Consider the following 20,302-nt stretch of genomic DNA (forward strand, 5'->3'; position numbering starts at 1 on the left):
GCCCCACCCCCGTGAGCTCTTCCCTCTCCACGTGAAAGGCCCTCTCCCAGCTGCTTCCAGGACACCTGCCCAGGGCCCAGCCCACCACCCCTCCCGGAGCTCTTGCTTTAGTGGTGCAGTGGTGTGTGTGTCCACAGGGCAGTGTCCAGTCTCAGGGAAGCCATTGCTGCCACAGGACTCCGCCAAGGAGGCAAGTACGAGAAAGTGACGTTGAAAACTTACTGCTTTAACATCAGGTGATGCTTCGGCTGGCATTGGATGCTGTGGACTTGGAGTGAAGAAAATAGGACATATTGGGTGTGAGAAAACCACAGCACCTCCTCAGGGAAGGAGAGTCTACTAGTGGAGACCAGAGCTGGGCCAGGCGAGGCTGTGGTTAAGCCCCACCGTGACAGCTACGGGGTGCCTGAGGCTGATGGCACGTTTCTGCCCAATGCCAAAGATGTCCAGCCTACACAGTAAGGCCCTCAGGCCTCGAACTGAGAGGAGGAAATACTGTACCCTAACCTCCCAGGAGGACAGGCCATGACTAGCTGACCTGTTCCTGTAGCACATAAGGCTCTACAGGCCCCGGGGCACGTCTGGAGCCTATGTCTGGAGAGCTGTAGGTTAGACCCAGGCAGTGTGAGGTTCACATTCAGGGGCCAGAGGGGCTGGGAGGGGGCCAGGCAGCTAAAACTTTGACCTAAAGAGTAATGTTTTAGATTTAAAGAGATTCAATCATTTTTTGCAATATGCTGGAAAAAATATTATAAAGCACATTCATTATTGTAGATCAAAACCCCTATCTTGGGAGACTGAGGCAAGAGGATTGAGAATTCAAAGCCAGCCTTAGTGTTAGACCAGGACGCAAAGAAAAGACCACTGATTCCAATTAAAGTCAAATTAAAGCAAGCTAATCATTTCGACGGGCCGGGCTGCCTCTCCCAACAAAAACCACGGGAACAAGACAGCACTGCAGCTTTCCTGCAGCCCAGCATTGTAGTCCAGAAAGTTACGCAAAGGGGGGTTACAGATAGCAAAATACAAAGGCTAGTTTATATTTTTGCTGGCCCCGACATCAGAATTTTTGAAGGTCATTAGAGCCTCAGAGAGGGCTGCTGTCTGGTCAGGGAAAGCCAGGCATGGGTGAGTTCAAGGCACGGGCAGGCATTCCAAGCAAGTTCAGCATTCGCAGTAATTTATAGTAAAGCTGAAATTAGCTTTTTATGTCTGCGGTGAGATGGCTCCAATTTTAAGAGGGAATCAGACTGGGTCTATCATTAGCAACCTAGTGAGACCCTGTCTCAAAATAAAAAAAGCCGGCGATGTGGCACTGTGGTTAAGCACCTGGGTTTAATCCCTGGCCCCCTCCCCACCCCCAAAAAAATCGCAGTGCTCACATCTGTGAGCCCCTGCTGTCCTCTGCCCACGCAGCTTTCATGCTCCTGGAAGAATAGAGGATGGAAGGCGACACTCTGAGGCCTTTTAAAAGCAATAATGAGCACACTGTCACTCCCACCCACCTGCCTCTGGCCAAAGTAAGCCACACAGGCCAATCCAAAGTCAAAAGGTGGGGACAGATGTTCCACCCGTGAAGAAGCATGGCAGAGGGTTAGGGATGGCCGGTACCGTCTGCGCCATGTCAACCATGTCCCTCAACACACTCACCCTGACCTCAAGAGGGAAAGTGGGGACAGGACAAGCCAGCATTTACTTCTGGGCTGGTCAGTATCAGCGGTCAGTGACAGGATTCAGGTCAGTGTGAAACAGTCGGTGTCGGTTTGGCCCCAAGCTGTCAGTTCAGTGACACCCTCTGTCTCCTGCCTCCGTGCCCCAGGCCCCAGGACATCTCAGAGCTTCCTTCTTGTCAAAGACAAGAGTCACTTAGCTTCCATGCTCTCTGCGGCCACCCCCAGGAGCCTCCACATGCTTGGCCACCCAGAAGCTCCTGGACTTTGCTGGTCTCAGGCCCCTGTCCGCTGTCCTCTAATCTCTTCATCTTCCTGGTGATGCTGAGGCTCCCTAGAGGCCTCACCTGATGTCACTTCACTGGCAGAAACCCAAGTGTTGTCAGATGGGTGCACTCAGGACTTCTCAGGAAAGGCCTGGTGTGTTTGCCCTGTGACAGGGTCCAGAGCCGTATCACAGAGCCACTAGGACTTGCAGGCGCTCCCTTGCCATTCCTAGCTCTGGGAACAACTTCCTCAGCGCCGGCCTGTCAAGCCAAGGCCACCCATTTTGTTCTGATAATGCGGTGAAACCTCACTTCCAGGTACTGGTTTCTATATAGGTGGCTGTTCCTGACTTCTCAGAGATCACCCCAAACCCCTGACTTAGACCACGCCTGGGTGGAGTGTGGCTGGCCAGGATGGGTTCAGTGGGGCTTCTCTGCAGTGGCCGGGTGACTGGCTTGGCAGGACAATCTGCGTTGCTCGGGCAGCTCTGCCCCATTTGTTCCTGAACCAGACTGTGCTGCCCATTGCACAGCATGAGAATCCTGAAACAAGAAGCTGCAATCCCAGCAGCTCAAGAGGCTGACGCAGGAGGATCACAAGTTGGAGGCCAGCTGAGCAACTTAGCGAGACCTTAAGCAACTTAGAGAGACCCTGTCTCAAATAAAAAGGGCTGGGATTGTACGTAGCTCAGTGGTGGAGCACTTGTTTCTCACATGTGAGGCACTGGATTCGGATTCAAGCACCACATAAAAATAAGGGTAGTATGTCCATCTACAGCCAAAAGAAATTACAATAATGATAATAATAATAAAGGGCTGGGATGTGGCTCAGTGTTTAAGAGCCCCTGGGTTCAATCTCTGGTGCTAAAAATAAAATTGGCGACTTTCAAAGTCAACTAAGTGCAAGTGAAACAGGCTGAGTCTAGAGGGCTTATTCAGGCTTTCCCTTGTTTCACCTTGTCCTCTTTCCTAGACCAGACAGCTTTCAGGGCAGTGCTTAGGTGCGAGAGGGAGGGTGGGTGGAGACAGGCAAGATCTCTCAAGGGGTTCCTGATCTGGCATTGTTCACCTCCACCCACCTGCCCTTCAGCAGGGCAAACCGCAAGGCCAGGTGCAGTGTGGCGGGGAGGGCAACTGCCTCAGCCCTGGTGAAACCACATGGAGGGCCATGGAGGACCGGGGTGCCGTGCCGGGAGCTGGGGGGACTGAGGCCAGCAGTCCAACCTATCACATCATCCGTTCAGACCCACCTGTCCACCTTCCCAAAGCCTTCTAGTAACACTGCTGGCCAGGGCTCCTCCCATCCGCAGAGCTTCCAACCTGGACCACTAATCCATGTTAGCGCTCAGAAAACAAGACCCCCACATATGTGACTTCTGACCTCTAACTGACAGCGCCTGGGGGACAGAACATGCAAGGAAGGGCCATCTCCTGTGTTCCCGTCTACCTGAAACCCAGTCTTAAGGGAATCCCTTGTCCACGGAGCTCTTCAGCTGCAGGGGCTGATCAACTCCTGTGAAGCTGATCTCATGGACATTTAAACTTAAGGCAGTGTTGCCAAAAGCTCAGTCCTTGTCCCCAGAACCAGTCAAATATCAAGGACACAGTTTGGAGAAAAAAAGGAAAAAGACTGTTTATTGCTTTGCCCCAAAGGCTGTGATTCTGCCCATCAGCAGGAACAGGGGGCTTTTATAGAGATGATTCAGAGAAAATCAAATTAGGGAGGAGAGATCAGGAAGGAGAAGATCAGGGAGAAGAAGGTTGGGGAAAAGAAAACAAAACATGTAAGATTCAAAGCCGCAAGGGATATAGTCAAAGCATCAAACGAACCCTGTTTCAGCAGGTGCTTGGATTATAATGATTTTATAATCCCTTCATGCTGGCTTCCAATAAAAAAAATCATCTAAACCTAAAAATCCATAGTCTAGAAATGTAATTTTAGCTCTTTCAGAATTGAAAGGGACAATAAAGGGAATAAATAGGGGCTGGTGGTGGAGCTGGGTGATGGAGCACATGCTCACACATGTGAGGCCCCGGCTCAGTCCCCAGAAGCACACACACACACGCCTGTGGGTCTGAAAGGCAGCTCAGGCTGTGCTGGAGAAGGGAAGGCAGCCCTGGCCAGTCACTCAGTGGAACTGGAGTTCCCTACTTTCCGCCTACATGGCTTCACACACCACCAAGCACAAAGACTGTTCTGTGACTGACGGAGGGGACAGACCACCTGTAACTGCTGCAGTGACCACCCCGGCCCTCAGCCAGCCAGAGCAGCTGCGGCCCCACCAGCTACTCCTCTGGCTTCCTGCAGTTTTTCCCTCTCCCCTCCCTTCCCCCCCCCCCGGCCACATCTTTCTGTTAATTATGGGGGGTTTTTGCTTGTTTTTTTTTTTCTTGTACTATGGGTTGAACCCTGGGTGCTCTATCACTGAGCTACCCCATCCACACACACCTTTTATTCTGAGAAAGGCTCAAATAAAAACCTGTTGCCCAGGCTGACCTTGAACACGGGATCCTCCTGCCTCCACCTCCTGAGTATCGGGATTACAAAGGGCAACGCTGTGCCCAGCTGCTCCTCCTGCTTCCTAATAAAATGCACTGGAACACCGAGTCCTAGAATTCCCCCTAGTTCTTGACAGCATTCATGCAGAGCAAAGCCCTTGCTTCCTTAACTATCCCCTGAATCACCGGCTACAAGCCTTCCTCTTATAATGAATTCTTCCCTGTTCTCTCAGAGTCAGACTCCTGCGTCCAGTTCTGAGGACCCCTCCACAGGGTGTGGGATTCATGCAGCTCCCAGGACTCCCAGAGCCCACCTGGTGGGGCAGCAGTCAGAACCCCACTGCCAGCCTGCGGGCACTCACACTACCTGCCTCAAAGTTGGCCCTGGACTTCCATTTCCCAGGTATAGCAAAATCTTTTAGAATCTGAAGCCAAAAGGAACTTCCTGCAGCATTCTAAGAAAAAGAAGAAAAAAAAACTGAAACAAAAAGCATGTTCATGATTTTTTGATTATTTTTTTGACAATCAGCTATTCACAGAAGGGAACAGTTGCTTCATTGTATGTTTTATGAACACAGCCATCTTCCTTCCCACATCGTAACACAAACCATTATTAGTTCAGTTTCATTCATTGGAAGTTTGAGCTCTTCTCCCAGTTATCATAAGCAATAAGCATTTTAGGAAGCCTCTGCAGTTGTGCGAAGGCTACCTCTTCTTCACACTCCCGAGGGTTCTGAGCCCCAGGACACGTGAAAGTGAGAAGCCTTTGATAGCTTTTCCAACCTTGAGGAGCACCCAAAGAAAAGGGACCATGCTAATTGTTTCAACCTCTTCCTGGGGACACAGCGGTTCTCTTGGAAGAGACATTTCTGTTTCCTCAAGTGGCCTGAGGGCATACTGTGGCTGATAATTTGGAGGGAGGGAATGTGTTTGGGTGGACAGCAAGGGAACAGGCCTGGAGCTGGTATCTGAGACCAGTGAGAGTCCTGCTGAGACACTTTACAGTTCCCAGCCTTTGTCCCATTTCTGTAGACGGAGGTGTCTTCTCACTCTCACATTCCTCAGCCTCCTCTCTCTCTGTCTCCTCTCTCTCCTTCCCTGCAGGCCATTCCCATGCACTGATGGCTCCCTGCACCTCTAGAATGTCCCCAGTGAGTGGCGAGATTTCAGTTCTCTTCCCCCTCTATGACAATTCTGACTTGGGGGTTTACTAGTCCCACCCAGTCACTTGGGATCTCCAGCAAAACGGAGCCCATGATACTAGCCCAAGTGTGCCCACGCCCTTTACTGGGCTCTTCCCTGACCCTATAATGCCAGATTCGTGGGACCCCAATAGACCTCCAGGAGCCAAATCTGATGCAATCACAAAAGAGTCTTTATTGCAAGCTTGAGCCTGGACTCACAACCATTCCCTAGCAGTGGTCCCAGGGAGTGAGTCCCCGTCCTTTGTTCAGTGAGATTTTATAGGTTTTGGGGGGATACTCTATGCGTCACTACATCACACAGCAAATCATTCCACTCCGTGGGAAAATCAAACAACTCTTAACATTGATTAGCACCTTCACTGGCGGGAACAAGTTGGGTAGGGGTGATTGGTTAGTACAAGAGGGGGAGTCCTTTGAACTGATTGGTTTAGGCCACGAGGGGAGTACTGCTGAACTACATGGTTTCCCAACATGTTATCCACCACCATAAACTACTGGAAGGGTCATCTGGCATCCCAGGTATTTCCCTGTCTCATGCTGATTGGTGGCTGCTAGGGGGTTGCTATGGGTCCCCACCTAGCCTGACTGAGTCAGGGACACCTGGGGCAGCAGATCTCTCCTGTTATTTGTAGATAAACAACTCAGCAGGTGGGAATGTGCCTAGGAGTGCTCTGTGGGTTTTTCCACGCCCTTCCTTGGACAGGCTTTGCTCTGAGGTAGAGGCTGATTTCTCAAAAATGGAGACACAGCAGTTTCTCAACCCATTCCTTCAGTTCCTCACAGTGTTCTGGGTGATCACCCTCCCCCCAATTAATTGCACCCGAATCTTTGTCTCAGGGCCTACTTTTAGGGGAAGCCAAACGACGACAGACAGGCCACGGAAACGCAGTGGCAGCTGTGATGAGGAGGAGGCAGGGTCCTGTCGGCCCATAAGGAGTTTGCAGGCTGCTTCTCAAATGCCCAGATCCTGCCTGTCCTCATTACCTGGAGCCTGTCCTCCAGAGGGAGAAGGCACCCCAGCTTGGATGGGTTTCACAAGTCACAGGAAGAGAGAAAAGTGTCGACAAACAGGGACAGAAGGTAGCTGAGGGGCCCCAGTGGGTAAATCCTGGGCAGAACTCCGAGTGGTCGCCACCGCCCTCTTCCTCCCAGAGTGCCCCCGTTTCCACCTTGCTCACCAACCTCACTTCATGCTCCCCTAAGTCTCCCGCCTCCCCTCCTGGTGCTCTAGGAACTCTCCATTTCAAAAGTGTTTCCAGAAATATGACTCAGCTCTCAGCCTCCTGCTGCCCAGGGGCCTTGGACCTCTCCTCATCCCCACCTGCCCCTCTTCCACCACCCTCACCTTCCCACCCACCTTTCCACATGCACAGTCCACTGACCGCCAAGTGCGTGATCTAGCATGGGCTTGGTGTGTGTGTGGGGGGAGGACTTCAGTATCATAGTGTCAAAATGTCATTACATCCTATCTGATGATGATGATGATGATGATGATGTCAATTGCATTTGCTCTCAAGAAAGAGCCTCAAACCCCAAAGCTCACCACAGGCCACAAATGCCTAGTGTACCTGGTGCCCATTCACTCCAGTCCTCCCTCTAGGCCCCACTTGGCCCCATGCAAAACAAGCCCCTGGGCCAGAGCCACTGCTCAGAGGCCTCCCGCCCAGAGCAGAGCCTGCAGCCACCTCTTCACCTGAGGCTTCTGAATAAGGAGCAAGACAGAAAGCTGCCGAGGGCTAGAGCGTTGCTCAGCAGGAGAGCCAGTGCTTGGTGTGCCCAAGCCCTGGGGTCAGTCCCCAGCACAAACAAGAGGAATGGAAAACTGCGGCAGACTGTGGTCCAGCAGGGACCATCCAGGTCCCTGGAACCACTAACTCAGAATCTGATTGAAATAAGACTCAAATGCTGCTCTGGGAGGAGGGACGTCCCGCCCACGTCCCCCATCAGGCAGGCGGTGGAATTGGGGGATCCTCTTCCTGGAGTAGGCTGGCTGTAGAACAAAAGCCAAAAGACAAAACAGTGAAACAAACAGTGAGCGGGGAGGGCTCTTTGACCCGAGGGATCAGCTCCCACTGCAGAGAGAGGGATGGAGCCCACGCTTGCCTTATTTATTTTGGGGAACATCAAAGGTTTTTCATGGACTGTTCTTTGCCAAATAAGAGCTGTTCAGTTCCCAATGGGTTATGCCAAACTGTGGAGCTAGGAGAGCTGTCCCACTAGTAGGGCGAGGGCAGAGATGCCACACCTCGGGCAGTCTGAAAGCCCGGATCCTTCCCAAGGAAGGACCTAAGTCCCCCATGGCTTGGTACCCACTAAAAGACCACTCAAGTAGCTTCACGGGTGGCTGCCACAGGGGCACTGATGATGATCTTATGTTGGACAATGGAGAGCGTATTAGGAGGCTGTTTGAGGGCTGAGAAAAATCTGTGATGAGAATAAATACAAATAAAGAAAAAATGAGCTATTTAATTCCCCCACACTCTCCCACTAAAAAACACAAGAGGCAGTAAATGAAAATAAATGCAGTTGTACATGATCCTTGGCTTTGTAAATTATAGCCACATAGAGAGGGAAAAGGGAATGAAAGGTGTTGGAGGGTGTCTCCTGAAAATTGGAGGGAGAGCAGCAGAGCAAAGGGACAAGGGGACAGGGGGAGGGGAGGGCAAGGAGAAACCCCGGGGAGTGGTATTGGCCAAAGCACGTTGCTCTACTGTGTGCCTGTAGGAACATGTGCAGGTAGAGTGCACCGATAAACATGTGGAAAAAGTTACAGCCACATAAGCACAGTCTTGGGAAAACTGAACTAAAGTTGTGATGCATCACTATGGTATGAGACAACAAAATCATAATCCAACACAGGGTACAGAAATGTCACAGAAAGCTTGGTCCTTGTCCCTGACACCAATTCAGTAATGAGAACAAGGTTTTGAGAAAAAGGAAAAAGGTTTATTGATGTGCTAACAAAGGAGAGACACAGGGGCATCCTGTCCCAGAGGCTGGGTTTTTTTTTTTGTTGTGTGTGTGTGTGTGTGTGTGTGTGTGTGTGATGCTGGGGACTGGGGCCTTGTGCATAAGGCAAGCACTCTACAACGAGCTATATCCTGAGCCCCTCAAGGGACTGTGATTCTGCTGGTCAAGGGAAACAGAGAGTTTTATTGTTTTGTTTTGGATTTGGTCTTTTTTTTTTTTTTTTGGTACCAGAATTGAACCAAGGTCTACTTAACCACTGAGTCACATCTCCAGACCTTTTTATTTTTATTTTGAGACAGGGTCTTCCTCAGTTGCTTACGCCTTTGCTAAGTTGCTGAGATTGGCATCAAACTTGTGATCCTCCTGCCTCAGCCTCCTGACTATAATCCCTCCAACTGTCTAGGGTTACAGGTGTGCACCACCACACCCAGCATACAAATTATTCTTAAACATAAATTGACCAAAATTGATAATACATGCATGAATTCAGATTTAAAGACCCCAAATATTTTATGATGATATCCATTTCCCCTAAATGTGAATAAGAAGAGCACTTCCTTTCTGATTGACATTCATATGTGCCGGATTTTCAAGCAAAAAGTGACACAGATTTGTGTTTGGGACCCTCATTCTCCTAGAAGTGTGGTGGGTAAACTGAAGAAATCACCTTTTGTCTGAATCATAACCCTAATAAAAGGCAAACAACGAAACTGGGAAGGACTTCTATCATAAACAAAATACAGAGTTGTAATCTTTAATTTCTCAACAGTTTACACAGATTGGTAAGAAACAGCACCAAGACCAGTCTTTAAAATAGTGGGCAACTGGCCTGAAAAGCTCATTTCTGGGAAATATTTAATGGTAAGTTAACACATGAAAAATGACCAGCCTCACTACATATGAAGGCATAGCATAACAAAATAATGATCTGATAAAATTGCCCATCCCCATGTTGGGACTCTGGGATAACTGCCCTTGACGCTGGCAGGGATCAGGCAAGGACACTCTGTTGAAGTGTGATATGATGGCTCCACATTTTAGAAGGGTTTTAGGCAACAGACCCACACTGTGTGACCCAGTGGCTCTATTTCTGGAAATTTACCAGGTGGTTTATCAGGAAGTTAACAACACTGTGAGCAAAGCCTTATGTATAAAGTACACTGTTTTAATGGGAGAAAAAGAACAATCTTGACAATCATGCAACTATTAATGATGTTTCAAACTGTGCAGAAAACCTTTTTGATTATTTTTACCATCTCTATAAGGACACAATAAATACTGGAAGGAAATACACCAACATAAAGCTATCTTTAGTTTGTGGATTGAGGGTGATTTTCACTTTATAAAAACATTTTTCTATATTTTTCAATGTTTCCATAACATTAATAGGTTTAGCCCAAGATAAGGGCTTGCTGGCCTCATAAATCATTTCCGGGAACCCTTGGCAGGAGGCGACTTTGAGCTGGGGACTGAGTGACCCCTCCCCAGCTGGCACCTTTCTGCCTACCGTCAAGGTTGGCTCCCAGGGTTGTGCCACCAGCCCAGTGGGTTCAGTGGGCACCCAGGAAGGAGAGGGCTGCCAAGCACCTTGGCCTCTGCCCTTCACTTATCAACTCACAGAATAATAACAGGGTAGCAGTTTGCCTTGTGCTGAGCCCGGATAGTGTGCTAAACCCTTGGCCTGCTTAATCTCAGGTGCTCTGAAGGCCTCCAGCAGCCAGGGGACACAATCCACTAGGCATAGGGGGAGGATTAGCTGGAGAAGGTCTCACGTCTCTGTTCATGTTTCCTTGGCCCTCTTCCTTTTTCTTCCACCCGCTTTATTGAGTCCAACTCAGCAATGTCTATCCCGCTCTCTGAGGGAAAGGCGGCAGATCCATGGCTCCCCTGCTCTCTGGAATCCCTTTTTTTCCAAAGCAAATTCAGCAGGCCAGCTGGCAGCAGGCTTCCTGAGGGCCCGCCCCCTTCCTTCTCCCGAAGGCTTTTAACTTTTGCACCTGGGGCCATGACCAGCTTCTTCAGTTGGCAGCAGTGGTTCCCTGTGCCTTGTCCTCCAGGATCATCCGGTTGGTAGGTGTCCCCTGGTGTGAGCCCGGGAGGGCACAGTTCTCTCCCTCCTGCTCCTTCCTCTGTCCCTGGCCGTAGGCCTTCCGCACCTCAAGAATCACCCCTTTCTTGCTCCATCTCCTCCCATCTTTTTCTTTGTTCTCCATTCCATTTCCTTTGTCTCCATGGCTTTATCTGTATCATCATTTCTAAAAGCAAATAGCAAATTGTTGTATTGTGAAGAAGACTTTTCCTTCTTAATGCAGTGGTTCCAAGATTTGTTCCTTTATACTCAACTTATTGAAGGGCTCTATGAATCACAAGTCCCTTCTTAATACGAGGTGAGTTTGGGGACCACAGGACCCAGACTGTTGTCCCTGTGGTGCTTGACCAAGCTTAGGGAGGTGTGCAGGCAGGTGCTGATGGCGAGAGGAGGCACCGTGGGCTTCAGCTGCGACCTCTCCAGCCTTGCTTTGTGGGGGGCTGTGGAGCACAGGGTCTGCCCACCCACAGTTTTTTCCTGAACATTCTTCTCCAGGCCGAAGCTCCTGGATGAGTGCATCAGCACCCTGCAGCCGCAGAAAGGTCAGCGATGGCAGTGGTCCGGGAATCCCGCCTCCCCGGGTGTCTGCTCGCCCTCGTGCTCCTGCAGCAGCTGCCCAAGCTGGATTCAGGTAGGTCTCCCTGCTCCTCGCTCTGTGTCCTGCAGGGTTGAAACGTCCCAGTACATGTACATGACACCATTTGGTTCTCCAAGCCATGTCCAGCGGGCTGGATGGACCTGCTCAGCTTGTCGAGGGCATGGGGGCGCTGCAGGGCCCCTGACCTTCAACAGCAGCCTGGGCTGCGTCGCCCCCAGTCTCATGGCTCTGACTCGGCTCGCTTTGACAGCTCACTTTGAAGTGATGGGGCCCCCGGAGCCCATCCTGGCCATGGTGGGAGCAGACGCCGAGCTGCCCTGTCACCTCTCCCCAAACGTGAGCGCCGAGCACATGGAGCTGCGGTGGTTCCGACGGACNCTACGACGAGGCCATAGTGCACCTCCGAGTGGCAGGTGAGAGGCAGCGGGGTGACGGCCCGGGTCCCCCGTGGTGAGCCTGTTTCCCTACGAGCGGAGCGGGTTACTTCGGAACCACGCGGTTCCTTCCAGGTGCGGGGTCGGCAGGCCTGGGGGGGGGGCATGAGCTGTAGGGGACAGCAAGCGGAATGCCCTCCCCTGTATTCAGCCGCCTGCTGCCCCCTCCCTCAGCGACAGGCTAAGCACCTAGGGTGTAATGGCCATAGCATTCTGTCATATGAGGACACCGTCATTACTTGACCAGCTCCCAGAATCAGATTTTGAAGATGTGTCTATTTTTCATCATTATCTAAGGCTGCAGTGAGCATCCCATATACTTGAGGCTGCTTTGTGGATTAGTCTCCAAGGACTGGTTTCCTAAGATCCTCGAGCATGGCCTTTTGCTAACACTCTTCATATATCTGCAGAAGTTTCTTTCTTTCTTTTTTTTTCTTCAAGCCCAAATTCTGGGTGAAATACCAAGGAGAGTGGTTAGCTTTCTGGAGGACAGTAAGCACTGAGGTCTGACTTTCCACTCACCAGTGGTGATTGCATCAAGGAAATCTTCCTGATTTACTGTAAAACTGAGGAAGCATTTATTCCACATGATTTTGCAAGAATGAAATGAAATTAGACAACACATGAAAAACTGCTTTGTCAATTATAAGAGCAAAATTAGGATATCCTCGTAAGATATTATGACCATGTCTTGAACTAATCTAAATGCGTAATACACAAATATATTCTCATATGTATCATGTATAACTCTTTTTTTTTTTTTTTTGTTCGATTACTTTGATACTCAGGAGGGNTTTTTTTTTTTTTTTTTGTACTAGGGACACTAAGCCACTTAAACACATCCCCAGCCCTTTTCAAATTTTTATTTGTTGAGACTGGCCTTGAACTTGCAATCCTCCTGCCTCAGGCTCCCCAGTCCATGGGATTACAGGCTTGAGCCACCACACCCAGCTCTCATTTCATTTTTAGGGAAGACTATCTTAAAGTTTAAGGATGGTGATAAAAGCCCACATATTTGATGCCATAAAACTGTTGTTATCTTTTATAAGGGTCAGATATCTGTGAGGATCTGATACTAGTGGTAGTCCCTTTCAAGACAAAAATACACATTCTTACTAAACACACAAATTCAGAATATAGACAGTCATGGACATGGATTTCAAGTTACTTCTTTGGAGCTCTGTTTTTTTCTGTACCCTGTGGAATTTTTTTTTTTTTAAGAATTAATCTAGAGAGGTAGGAAAAACAGCTTTATGTTGGTTTTTGTTAAGGCATAATTTTGTGGGGAAAGGTGAGGTTGGAGCAATTTAAGAAAATTCCTGAATCAGCATCATGGGTAAAGAAGCTTAAGCTTTGATCCACAGTCAACTGTGAGCCTCCTTTCTCCTGCAGAACACCACTTTCATCCATCTTTAAATATTCCAGTGCTAGTTCTCTCTTCCCAGACCCTTCTTGTAATACTGCTAACCAAGGAGCTCTTTTGCAGATCTGGAGCTCCCAGTCCAGGCCCAAGCTGCCTGTGGGGCAGTTCCTGCTGGCTGAAAAGCTCCCCCAGGTCTGCCCATTGAGCTCCTTCCTGCTCACACTTCAAAAACTAGATGCTAATAAGATACCCTCCTCTGATAAGGTGAATGAAATTCCTTTCACTGACACCTCAGTCTCCTGGTGTAGTAAAATGTGGAGAGGAACTCCCAATCCACTTGGCCTCTTTCTTTCTCAAACTGGAATTGTGAGTCTGCAGAAGGCACCACTGAGAGATTAAGCCAGCTTCTCCCTCCTCAGCTCTGGGCTCCGAGCCTCACATCACCATGGAAGTTCAGGAGAGTGGCAAGGTCCGGCTGGAGTGCACCTCCGTGGGGTGGTATCCAGAGCCCCAGGTGCAGTGGAGATCTGCCAAGGGAGAGGAGTTCCCGACCACGTCAGAGTCCAGGAGTCCTGACGAGGAAGGCCTGTTCACTGTGGCAGCCTCAGTGACCCTCAGGGACAGGTCCATGGACAGTGTGTCCTGCTGCATCCGGAACCTCCTTCTTGGCCAGGAGAAGGAAGTAGGGATTTCCATTCCAGGTGAGTAAAACCAGTGCTGACTCCTGTGTGGACACAGCCTCGGGGCTCCCTGACCTGGCACCTGCCCCGATGTGACTTCCTGGTGGAGCTGCCCACTTTCCCACCTGAGTGTTTGCCCATTGACTCGAAGGAGCCCCACCAGCCTCTTCAGAAGAATAAAAATTCAGAAGTCACAAATTCTACCTATCTTTCATGTAGTCTCAGTCTTTCCATTTTAGAAGATCTACTTGAGATGGAGAAGCTGCGTGCCTGCGGCCTTCCTTATTCTCGCCTTGAGTAAATAAGGAGACTGCTTTTCTGGTCTCACCCTTTCCACCCTTGCCCTCCCGTCCAGGGCTCCTCAAGGCTTCCAGGGGCCTCAGAAGCACAACCTGCCACTAGTCCCTGGATGCCAGCTCTGCCCCAGGCAGGAACGCTTTCTTACTTTTCAGCCAATGAGTCTCACTCTGTCACACACAGAAGTGACCCTTCTCCTTCCTTATTTACCTCCCGCATCCCCTTGACTCCCCCTCTGCATTGACAGTGAAGTAGGAATTCTATAATAACACAGCTTGGTCCATACAATCCTTTAGCCCACATGTCCTGACCCCAAATGACTCGGTTCTTCTTCTCCTTCTCTGCTCTCTCTTGCCCAAGATCAAAACTTCCTGAAAAGCTGAGAGAGGCGTTGGAGGGGTTGTTTGTGCCATGGCAGAGATAGAGGGGACCCACTCTGTCTCCTCTTCCGCCTCCATCTGGCATCAGGAGACGAGTGGGACCTGCTCTGCTTTCGGCCAATGTTCCTCTGGGGACTTTGTTTCAGCTCCCATCTCCCCCAGGCTGACTCCCTGGATGGTGTCTGTGGCGGCCATCCTTGTGGTCTTAGGGCTGCTCACCACTGGATCCATGCTTTTCATCTGGAGACTGTACCAGGAGAGACCCAGAGAGAGGAGGAGCAAACCCAGCTCTACAGGCAAGTCCTAGATCCTAAATGGGCTGCTCGCCAGGGGTGCTTCAGAGGAAGGTTGGGTCCACGCCCACCCATTAGGACGACTTCCAACAGGAAGACCCTCGATTCTAGAATTCCCAAAGTCAGAAGAAATGTTAAGGCTTCTGAAGTCATAGATACCTACAATGAAGAGAAGTTTGGGTCACAGGCAGAGTCAAACCGTTCCAACTGGCATTTGAGACCTGAATTTACTTACCACCCTTCCTCTGCCCAACCCCACCTCTAACTCAGTTTCCCAGTAAGGATCTTATCATGGAAGATCTGATCTCAAGCCTGTAGGAACTTCCTGATTACTTCTCAGAAAACAAAACAGAACAAAGCCCTGTTGTAGGGTTGCCGGTGGTATTTCAGTAGTCAGGTAGTCGGTTGTAAGTTAAACAGTTCCTTCTTTATGGGTCCCCTGTACCAGTCCCATCCCCTCCCTCAAGTCCACTATAAAAAGCCACTGAGGTGCTTTTGTTTGTTTTCCAGAGAAACTCCTGGAAGAGCTCAGTAAGTTCTGCCTCTTCTTATTTCATCCAGTTTTCTCGCTCTTGTTCAAAACCAGTTGCTGATAGTCTCTCTTTCTTTGCAGATTGGAAAAAGGCGGCATTGCATGCAGGTCAGTGACTCAGGACTTCTCCAGGTCCCACTCCAGGAATTCAGGGTCCTGTGAGACGTGGACTTGAGAACATTAACATTAACATTCACTTAGTGAGGAGGCTAGGAAGGGGACCTCAATGGCACATGGCCGTGACACTTTCCTTGAGCCCCTAGCATGCCGCAGTCCGGCTGCAGCAGAATAATCAGGGGGGTGACGAAGAACTTGTGTACGTTGATACAGCAGGAGTGGGAGCCATTTATTGCAGGACAGGAGCAGTATTTATACATTCCACAGAGCTTATCTAATTAGCATAAACTAGATACATCAGTCAACCAATAAGGAATCTCCACACTTAATGGCTCGCTTTTGTTACTTCTCAAACCACTCCCTCTGGCATTTGCCAGGCACCATCCAGACTTGTTTACGAACTCTAACATTCCCCTGGCAAAATGCCAGGTGTTATTTTGACTTATTTACAGACTCTAACATTAGCAGAACCCTGGAAGATGGCTAGGATGCCAGTCCCTTCCTACAGTGTCTCCTTGGGGACAGTCAGCTCTTAACCATACTGTGGCTGCTGATCAGAGGGAGCAGGCACCTGGGAGGCCAGACAGGTCTCCAGACCTGCACAGGAGACCACCAAGTTATCCCACTGCTGTTTCTTTGGAGAAGGGAGGACAGGTCCTGTGACTGACTGCCACTGACGGTCACACTCTCTGTCTCTAGTTGATGTGACTCTGGATCCAGACACAGCCCACCCTCACCTTTTTCTGTACGAAGACGCAAAATCTGTTCGACTGGAGGATTCACGCCAGAAGCTGCCTGAGAATCCAGAGAGATTTGACTCGTGGCCGTGTGTGCTGGGCCGAGAGGCCTTCACCGAGGGGCAGCATTACTGGGAGGTGGAGGTGGGGGACAGGACCGACTGGGCCATCGGCGTGTGCAGGGAGAATGTGATGAAGAAGGGGTTTGACCCCATGACCCCTGACAACGGGTTCTGGGCTGTGGAGCTCTATGGGAATGGATACTGGGCCCTCACCCCTCTTCGGACCCCTCTCCCATTAGCAGGCCCCCCTCGCCGGGTTGGGATTTTCCTGGACTACGAATGGGGAGACATCTCCTTCTACAACATGACTGACGGGTCGCACATCTACACCTTCCCTGGCATCTCCTTCTCTGGCCCCCTCAGGCCCTTCTTTTGCCTGTGGTCCTGCGGGAAAAAGCCCCTGACCATCTGCCCAGTGTCTGAAGGGCCTGAGGGGGTCACAGTCATCCCTGAAGCCCAGAACCTTTCCAAGGACATCCCACTGTCCCGTGTGGGGCAGGACTCTGCCTCTGGGGACACAGACACTCTCCGTTCTAAACTCATCTCTTCCCAGCCCAGCCGAGGGGCACCTTAAGGAATGACCCGCTCAGCCACCTTCCTGAGCTCCAGTCCCTCCTCCACCCTGGCAGCCCTTTGGTGGGAGCAGGGAGCAGGGCCTTCCCGGTCTGTTTCGGCACCAGTACTGGGGGGTGAGGAGCTGACTCCTACGCTGCTCCAGTGCTCTCCTATCGCTGGAGACCAGAACCCGTGGGGAGGACAGCTCAGGGAGGGACAGGTCCACCCGGGGGTGTGGCAGAAACACTTGGCGTCCAGAATAGAGGAACGGGTTTTAAGCAAGAAGAAAGCACAGGGGGTTCGGGAAAGAAAGATCTTAGGCTAACATCCATAAAGAAGGTTGGAGGGGACATGATGGTGGAAGGAAATGAGGCCATACCGTCCCTGCCCCTGGATTTGCAGGTCTGTTTCTCACCTTTCAAGCTCCGCCCTACAGGATAGAGGACCTACTTTTATGGGGGTGGAGCTGTGGGAAAGGAGGAAGGGGAGGAGTTGAGAGGAGCAGGGGTGAGGGGTTGGACAGAAGGTGTGACAGGAGAGAACTGGTGGACCAAACTCAGGCCTGTGCATAGCCTCTGGCCCTGCTCCTCTCTGGGCACCCTCCTGATTGGCCCTTGCCTGGGGTCAGACCAGACTCACCCTGTTGACTGCACAGGTTTCCCGTGCTCTTCTTTTTGATGTAGACCCTTCTTCCATGACATCGCCACATGATAGACACTTTTCAGCCTTGTGCCCCGTCAGTCCTCACCTGTGTCCAAGCCCCACACACGCCTTTGGTCAGCGTCAGTCACCACCCATTTCCAGCTGTGCCAGTTCCCACAGGCTGCCTGTCCTGGGGGTGCCCTGAAGGCTGCACCGCGGTGCTCAGTGCAGCTGGGATAACCACGCCTGCTCCTGGTCCCCTGAGCAGGCTCCTGCGAGTGGCTTGTCTTGCCAAAGGCCTGCAGTTGTGTCCAGGTGCCGCCTCCCATTTCCATCTGTCTCTAGCTCCCAGCCTGAGCGTTGCCCAGGGTCCTTGTCTAATAAAGAAGTCTGGGTAATTGCTGAAGGCAGCCTCTGAATGTACCTTTCTTTATCACAATTACCGAGAGTGAAACCAAACCGGAAAGAAACCTGGGTGGGGATGCAGCTGGCCAGAGCAGAGCCATTGTATGTGATCCCAGGACAGCAGCGGGCGGGGCTGCTCCCTGAGGGTCCAACTGCCTACAAAAGCCACAGTGCCCAGTGCTTCCTCCTCCTGTCCCTGTTCGGGTGCTGGCTCCACTTCTACTACCATAAGGGTAACTGGCCCTGATGCTGAGGAGGGAAGCCACCTCTCCAAGTAAATCTGCATTTTCCAGAGAGGAAGAATGCTTGGGAAATTTTTATGGCTTGTGCCTTGTTATTATTATTATTATTTTTTTTAAAGCATGATGATCTGTGGAAACTGTTGCCCCAGGGAGGCTCCACGTGTGAAGCCCTGGTGGTTCCAGGAGATGCTCACCTTCTTCCCTGCCCCAGGGAGGACTAGGAACAGAGGCTCTGATCTGAATGTCACTCACCCAGCCTGCTGCCCAAAGGGGCAGATGTGAATCTCTGAAGGTTCACCAAATGTGGGAAATCATCTCATTCCATTTGCACCACATTCCATTTCTCCTGGTTAATCTAAAACCCAGCTTTTCTAAATTTTCAATACCTGTGAACTTCAATGAGGATCATGCCCAAGAACCAGTCATTGTCGCTCAGGTAGAAATTCTGAAAACCAGACAGAATTTCACCACACTCACTGAACTTCAAGCGAAATGCAACCTGATCTACCCCTTTACCCACCTTGTCACTTTCCCGGCCCCACTCCATTTGTTTTCGTCCTGGCTTTGATATTCTCCTGCTGATTTGGGAGTAAACACCCGAGGAATAATATAGACATAATCACATTTCCACGCATGCATGACTAGATTATTTTTAAAACAATCTACCTGGGCTTATAAACCTGGAGACCACAGAAGTTTTGCTCTGGGAATTGTTCAAGAGGAAAATACAATCGAAGTTTAGGATTGGAAGAGACTGTCGATGTTTACTCCAATCCCTCCTTTGAGAGGTGAGGACACTAAGACAGAAGGAATGAAGTGATTTGGCTAAGTCACACAGTATGTGCCAGCCAGGCCAGCATCCAAAGGCAGGTGTTCCTTACTGTCGCTGTGCAAGACAAACTGCACTGAGGGTCCTGCAGGGCACAGAGGACAGATTAAGTTAGTGCAGGCTCTGCGGCTCCAGGAACCTCCTTGGACACATAGCCAAGGCAGTACGCATTGGCTCAGGAGACTCTCAGGCCCAGCAAGGGACCCGAGAAGCAGAGGAACTTGATTCCTCTGATTCCATGATTCCTTCAACCTCCACCAGGGTCTGCACCTGGGGAACCAGAAAAAAATGGGCTCTGCTTGAGTCCATTTTCTTTTTGGGACTGGGGGTTAGGAATTAAACTCTGGGGCACGCAATCACTGAGCCACATCCCCAGTCTTTTTTTTTGTATTTTTTAAATTTAGAGACAGGGTCTCCCCAAGTTGCCTAACACTTTGCTGTTGCTGAGGCTGGCTTTGAACTCTTGATCCTCTCGCCAAGCTGCTGGGATTACAGGCGTGTGCCACCACGCCTGGCTTTGAGTCCATTTTCTGCTACTATAATAAATACCTGAGACCAGGCAACTTATAAAGAATAGCAGTTTACGTGGCTGTTGGTTCTGGAGCCTGGGAAGTCCCAAAGCATGGCTCCAGTATCTGGTGAGGGCGACATGCTGTATTAAATGAGGGTGAGGCAGAGCTTGATTTTTTAGCAAAATCACTCCCCATGAGGGCCGATCAATCCATTAATCCCTGAATGCATTAATCCACTCATCAGGGCAGACTTTTTATGTCCTGATCTCCTCTCGAATTCCATTAACACATGACTTTGGGACTAGGGAATGTGGCTTAGAGGCAGAGTGCTTGTCTACCATGTATGAGGCCCTGGGCTCCATCCTCAGCACTGCCTCCCAGAAATACAGCTTTGTGGACCTTAAGGGTCACTAACGGTCAAGTTCAAACCATGGCAGGCTCCTCCCTCCACCGATCCCAGACCTGGAGCACCCAGAGTTCTCCTTTGTTGGTCCCGTACTCAAACACTACTTCAGCCGCTTGCCCCACACGGTTCTCCTCCTAGGAGAACATTCCTCTCTGTTTTAAAAGCATTCATTCATGTTGAACTTGAACTTTTAAATTCAGAGAAAAACATAGTCCAAATGTCTTTTAAATACTTAGGAAACTCAAGCAATTGCACTGCTGGTTTAATAAGTAATGACATTCTAAAATGTATCTGTAAAACTTACCCAGAGTAGGAGCTCGGGTTGTGGCTCAGCGGTAGGGCACTTGCCTGGCATGTGTGAGGCACTGGGTTTGATCCTCAGCACCAGGTAAAATAAAGGTATTATGTCCAACTACAACCAAATATATACATATACACACACACTATATTTGTGTGTGTGTGTGTGTGTGTGTGTGTGTGTGTGTGTGTGTATATATATATATATATATATATATACTA

The 20,302-nt window shown here is 50.2% G+C and overlaps 1 protein-coding gene across 1 annotated transcript in view; it reads left to right on the forward strand.

The window, feature by feature from the left end:
- Positions 1–17,795, forward strand: part of Btn1a1 (butyrophilin subfamily 1 member A1) — a 65,890-nt gene extending 48,095 nt beyond the window's left edge. Inside the window, 4 exon segments of the mRNA XM_048799898.1 lie at positions 14,598–14,747; positions 15,255–15,275; positions 15,358–15,384; positions 16,093–17,795. Of these exon segments, the coding sequence (XP_048655855.1) occupies positions 14,598–14,747; positions 15,255–15,275; positions 15,358–15,384; positions 16,093–16,766 (872 nt within the window). The 3' untranslated portion in view covers positions 16,767–17,795.
- The last annotated feature ends 2,507 nt before the right edge of the window (positions 17,796–20,302 follow it).

The sequence above is a fragment of the Marmota marmota genome, unplaced genomic scaffold, assembly GCF_001458135.2.
Source record: "Marmota marmota marmota unplaced genomic scaffold, marMar, whole genome shotgun sequence".
Classification (NCBI taxonomy): Eukaryota; Metazoa; Chordata; class Mammalia; order Rodentia; family Sciuridae; genus Marmota; species Marmota marmota.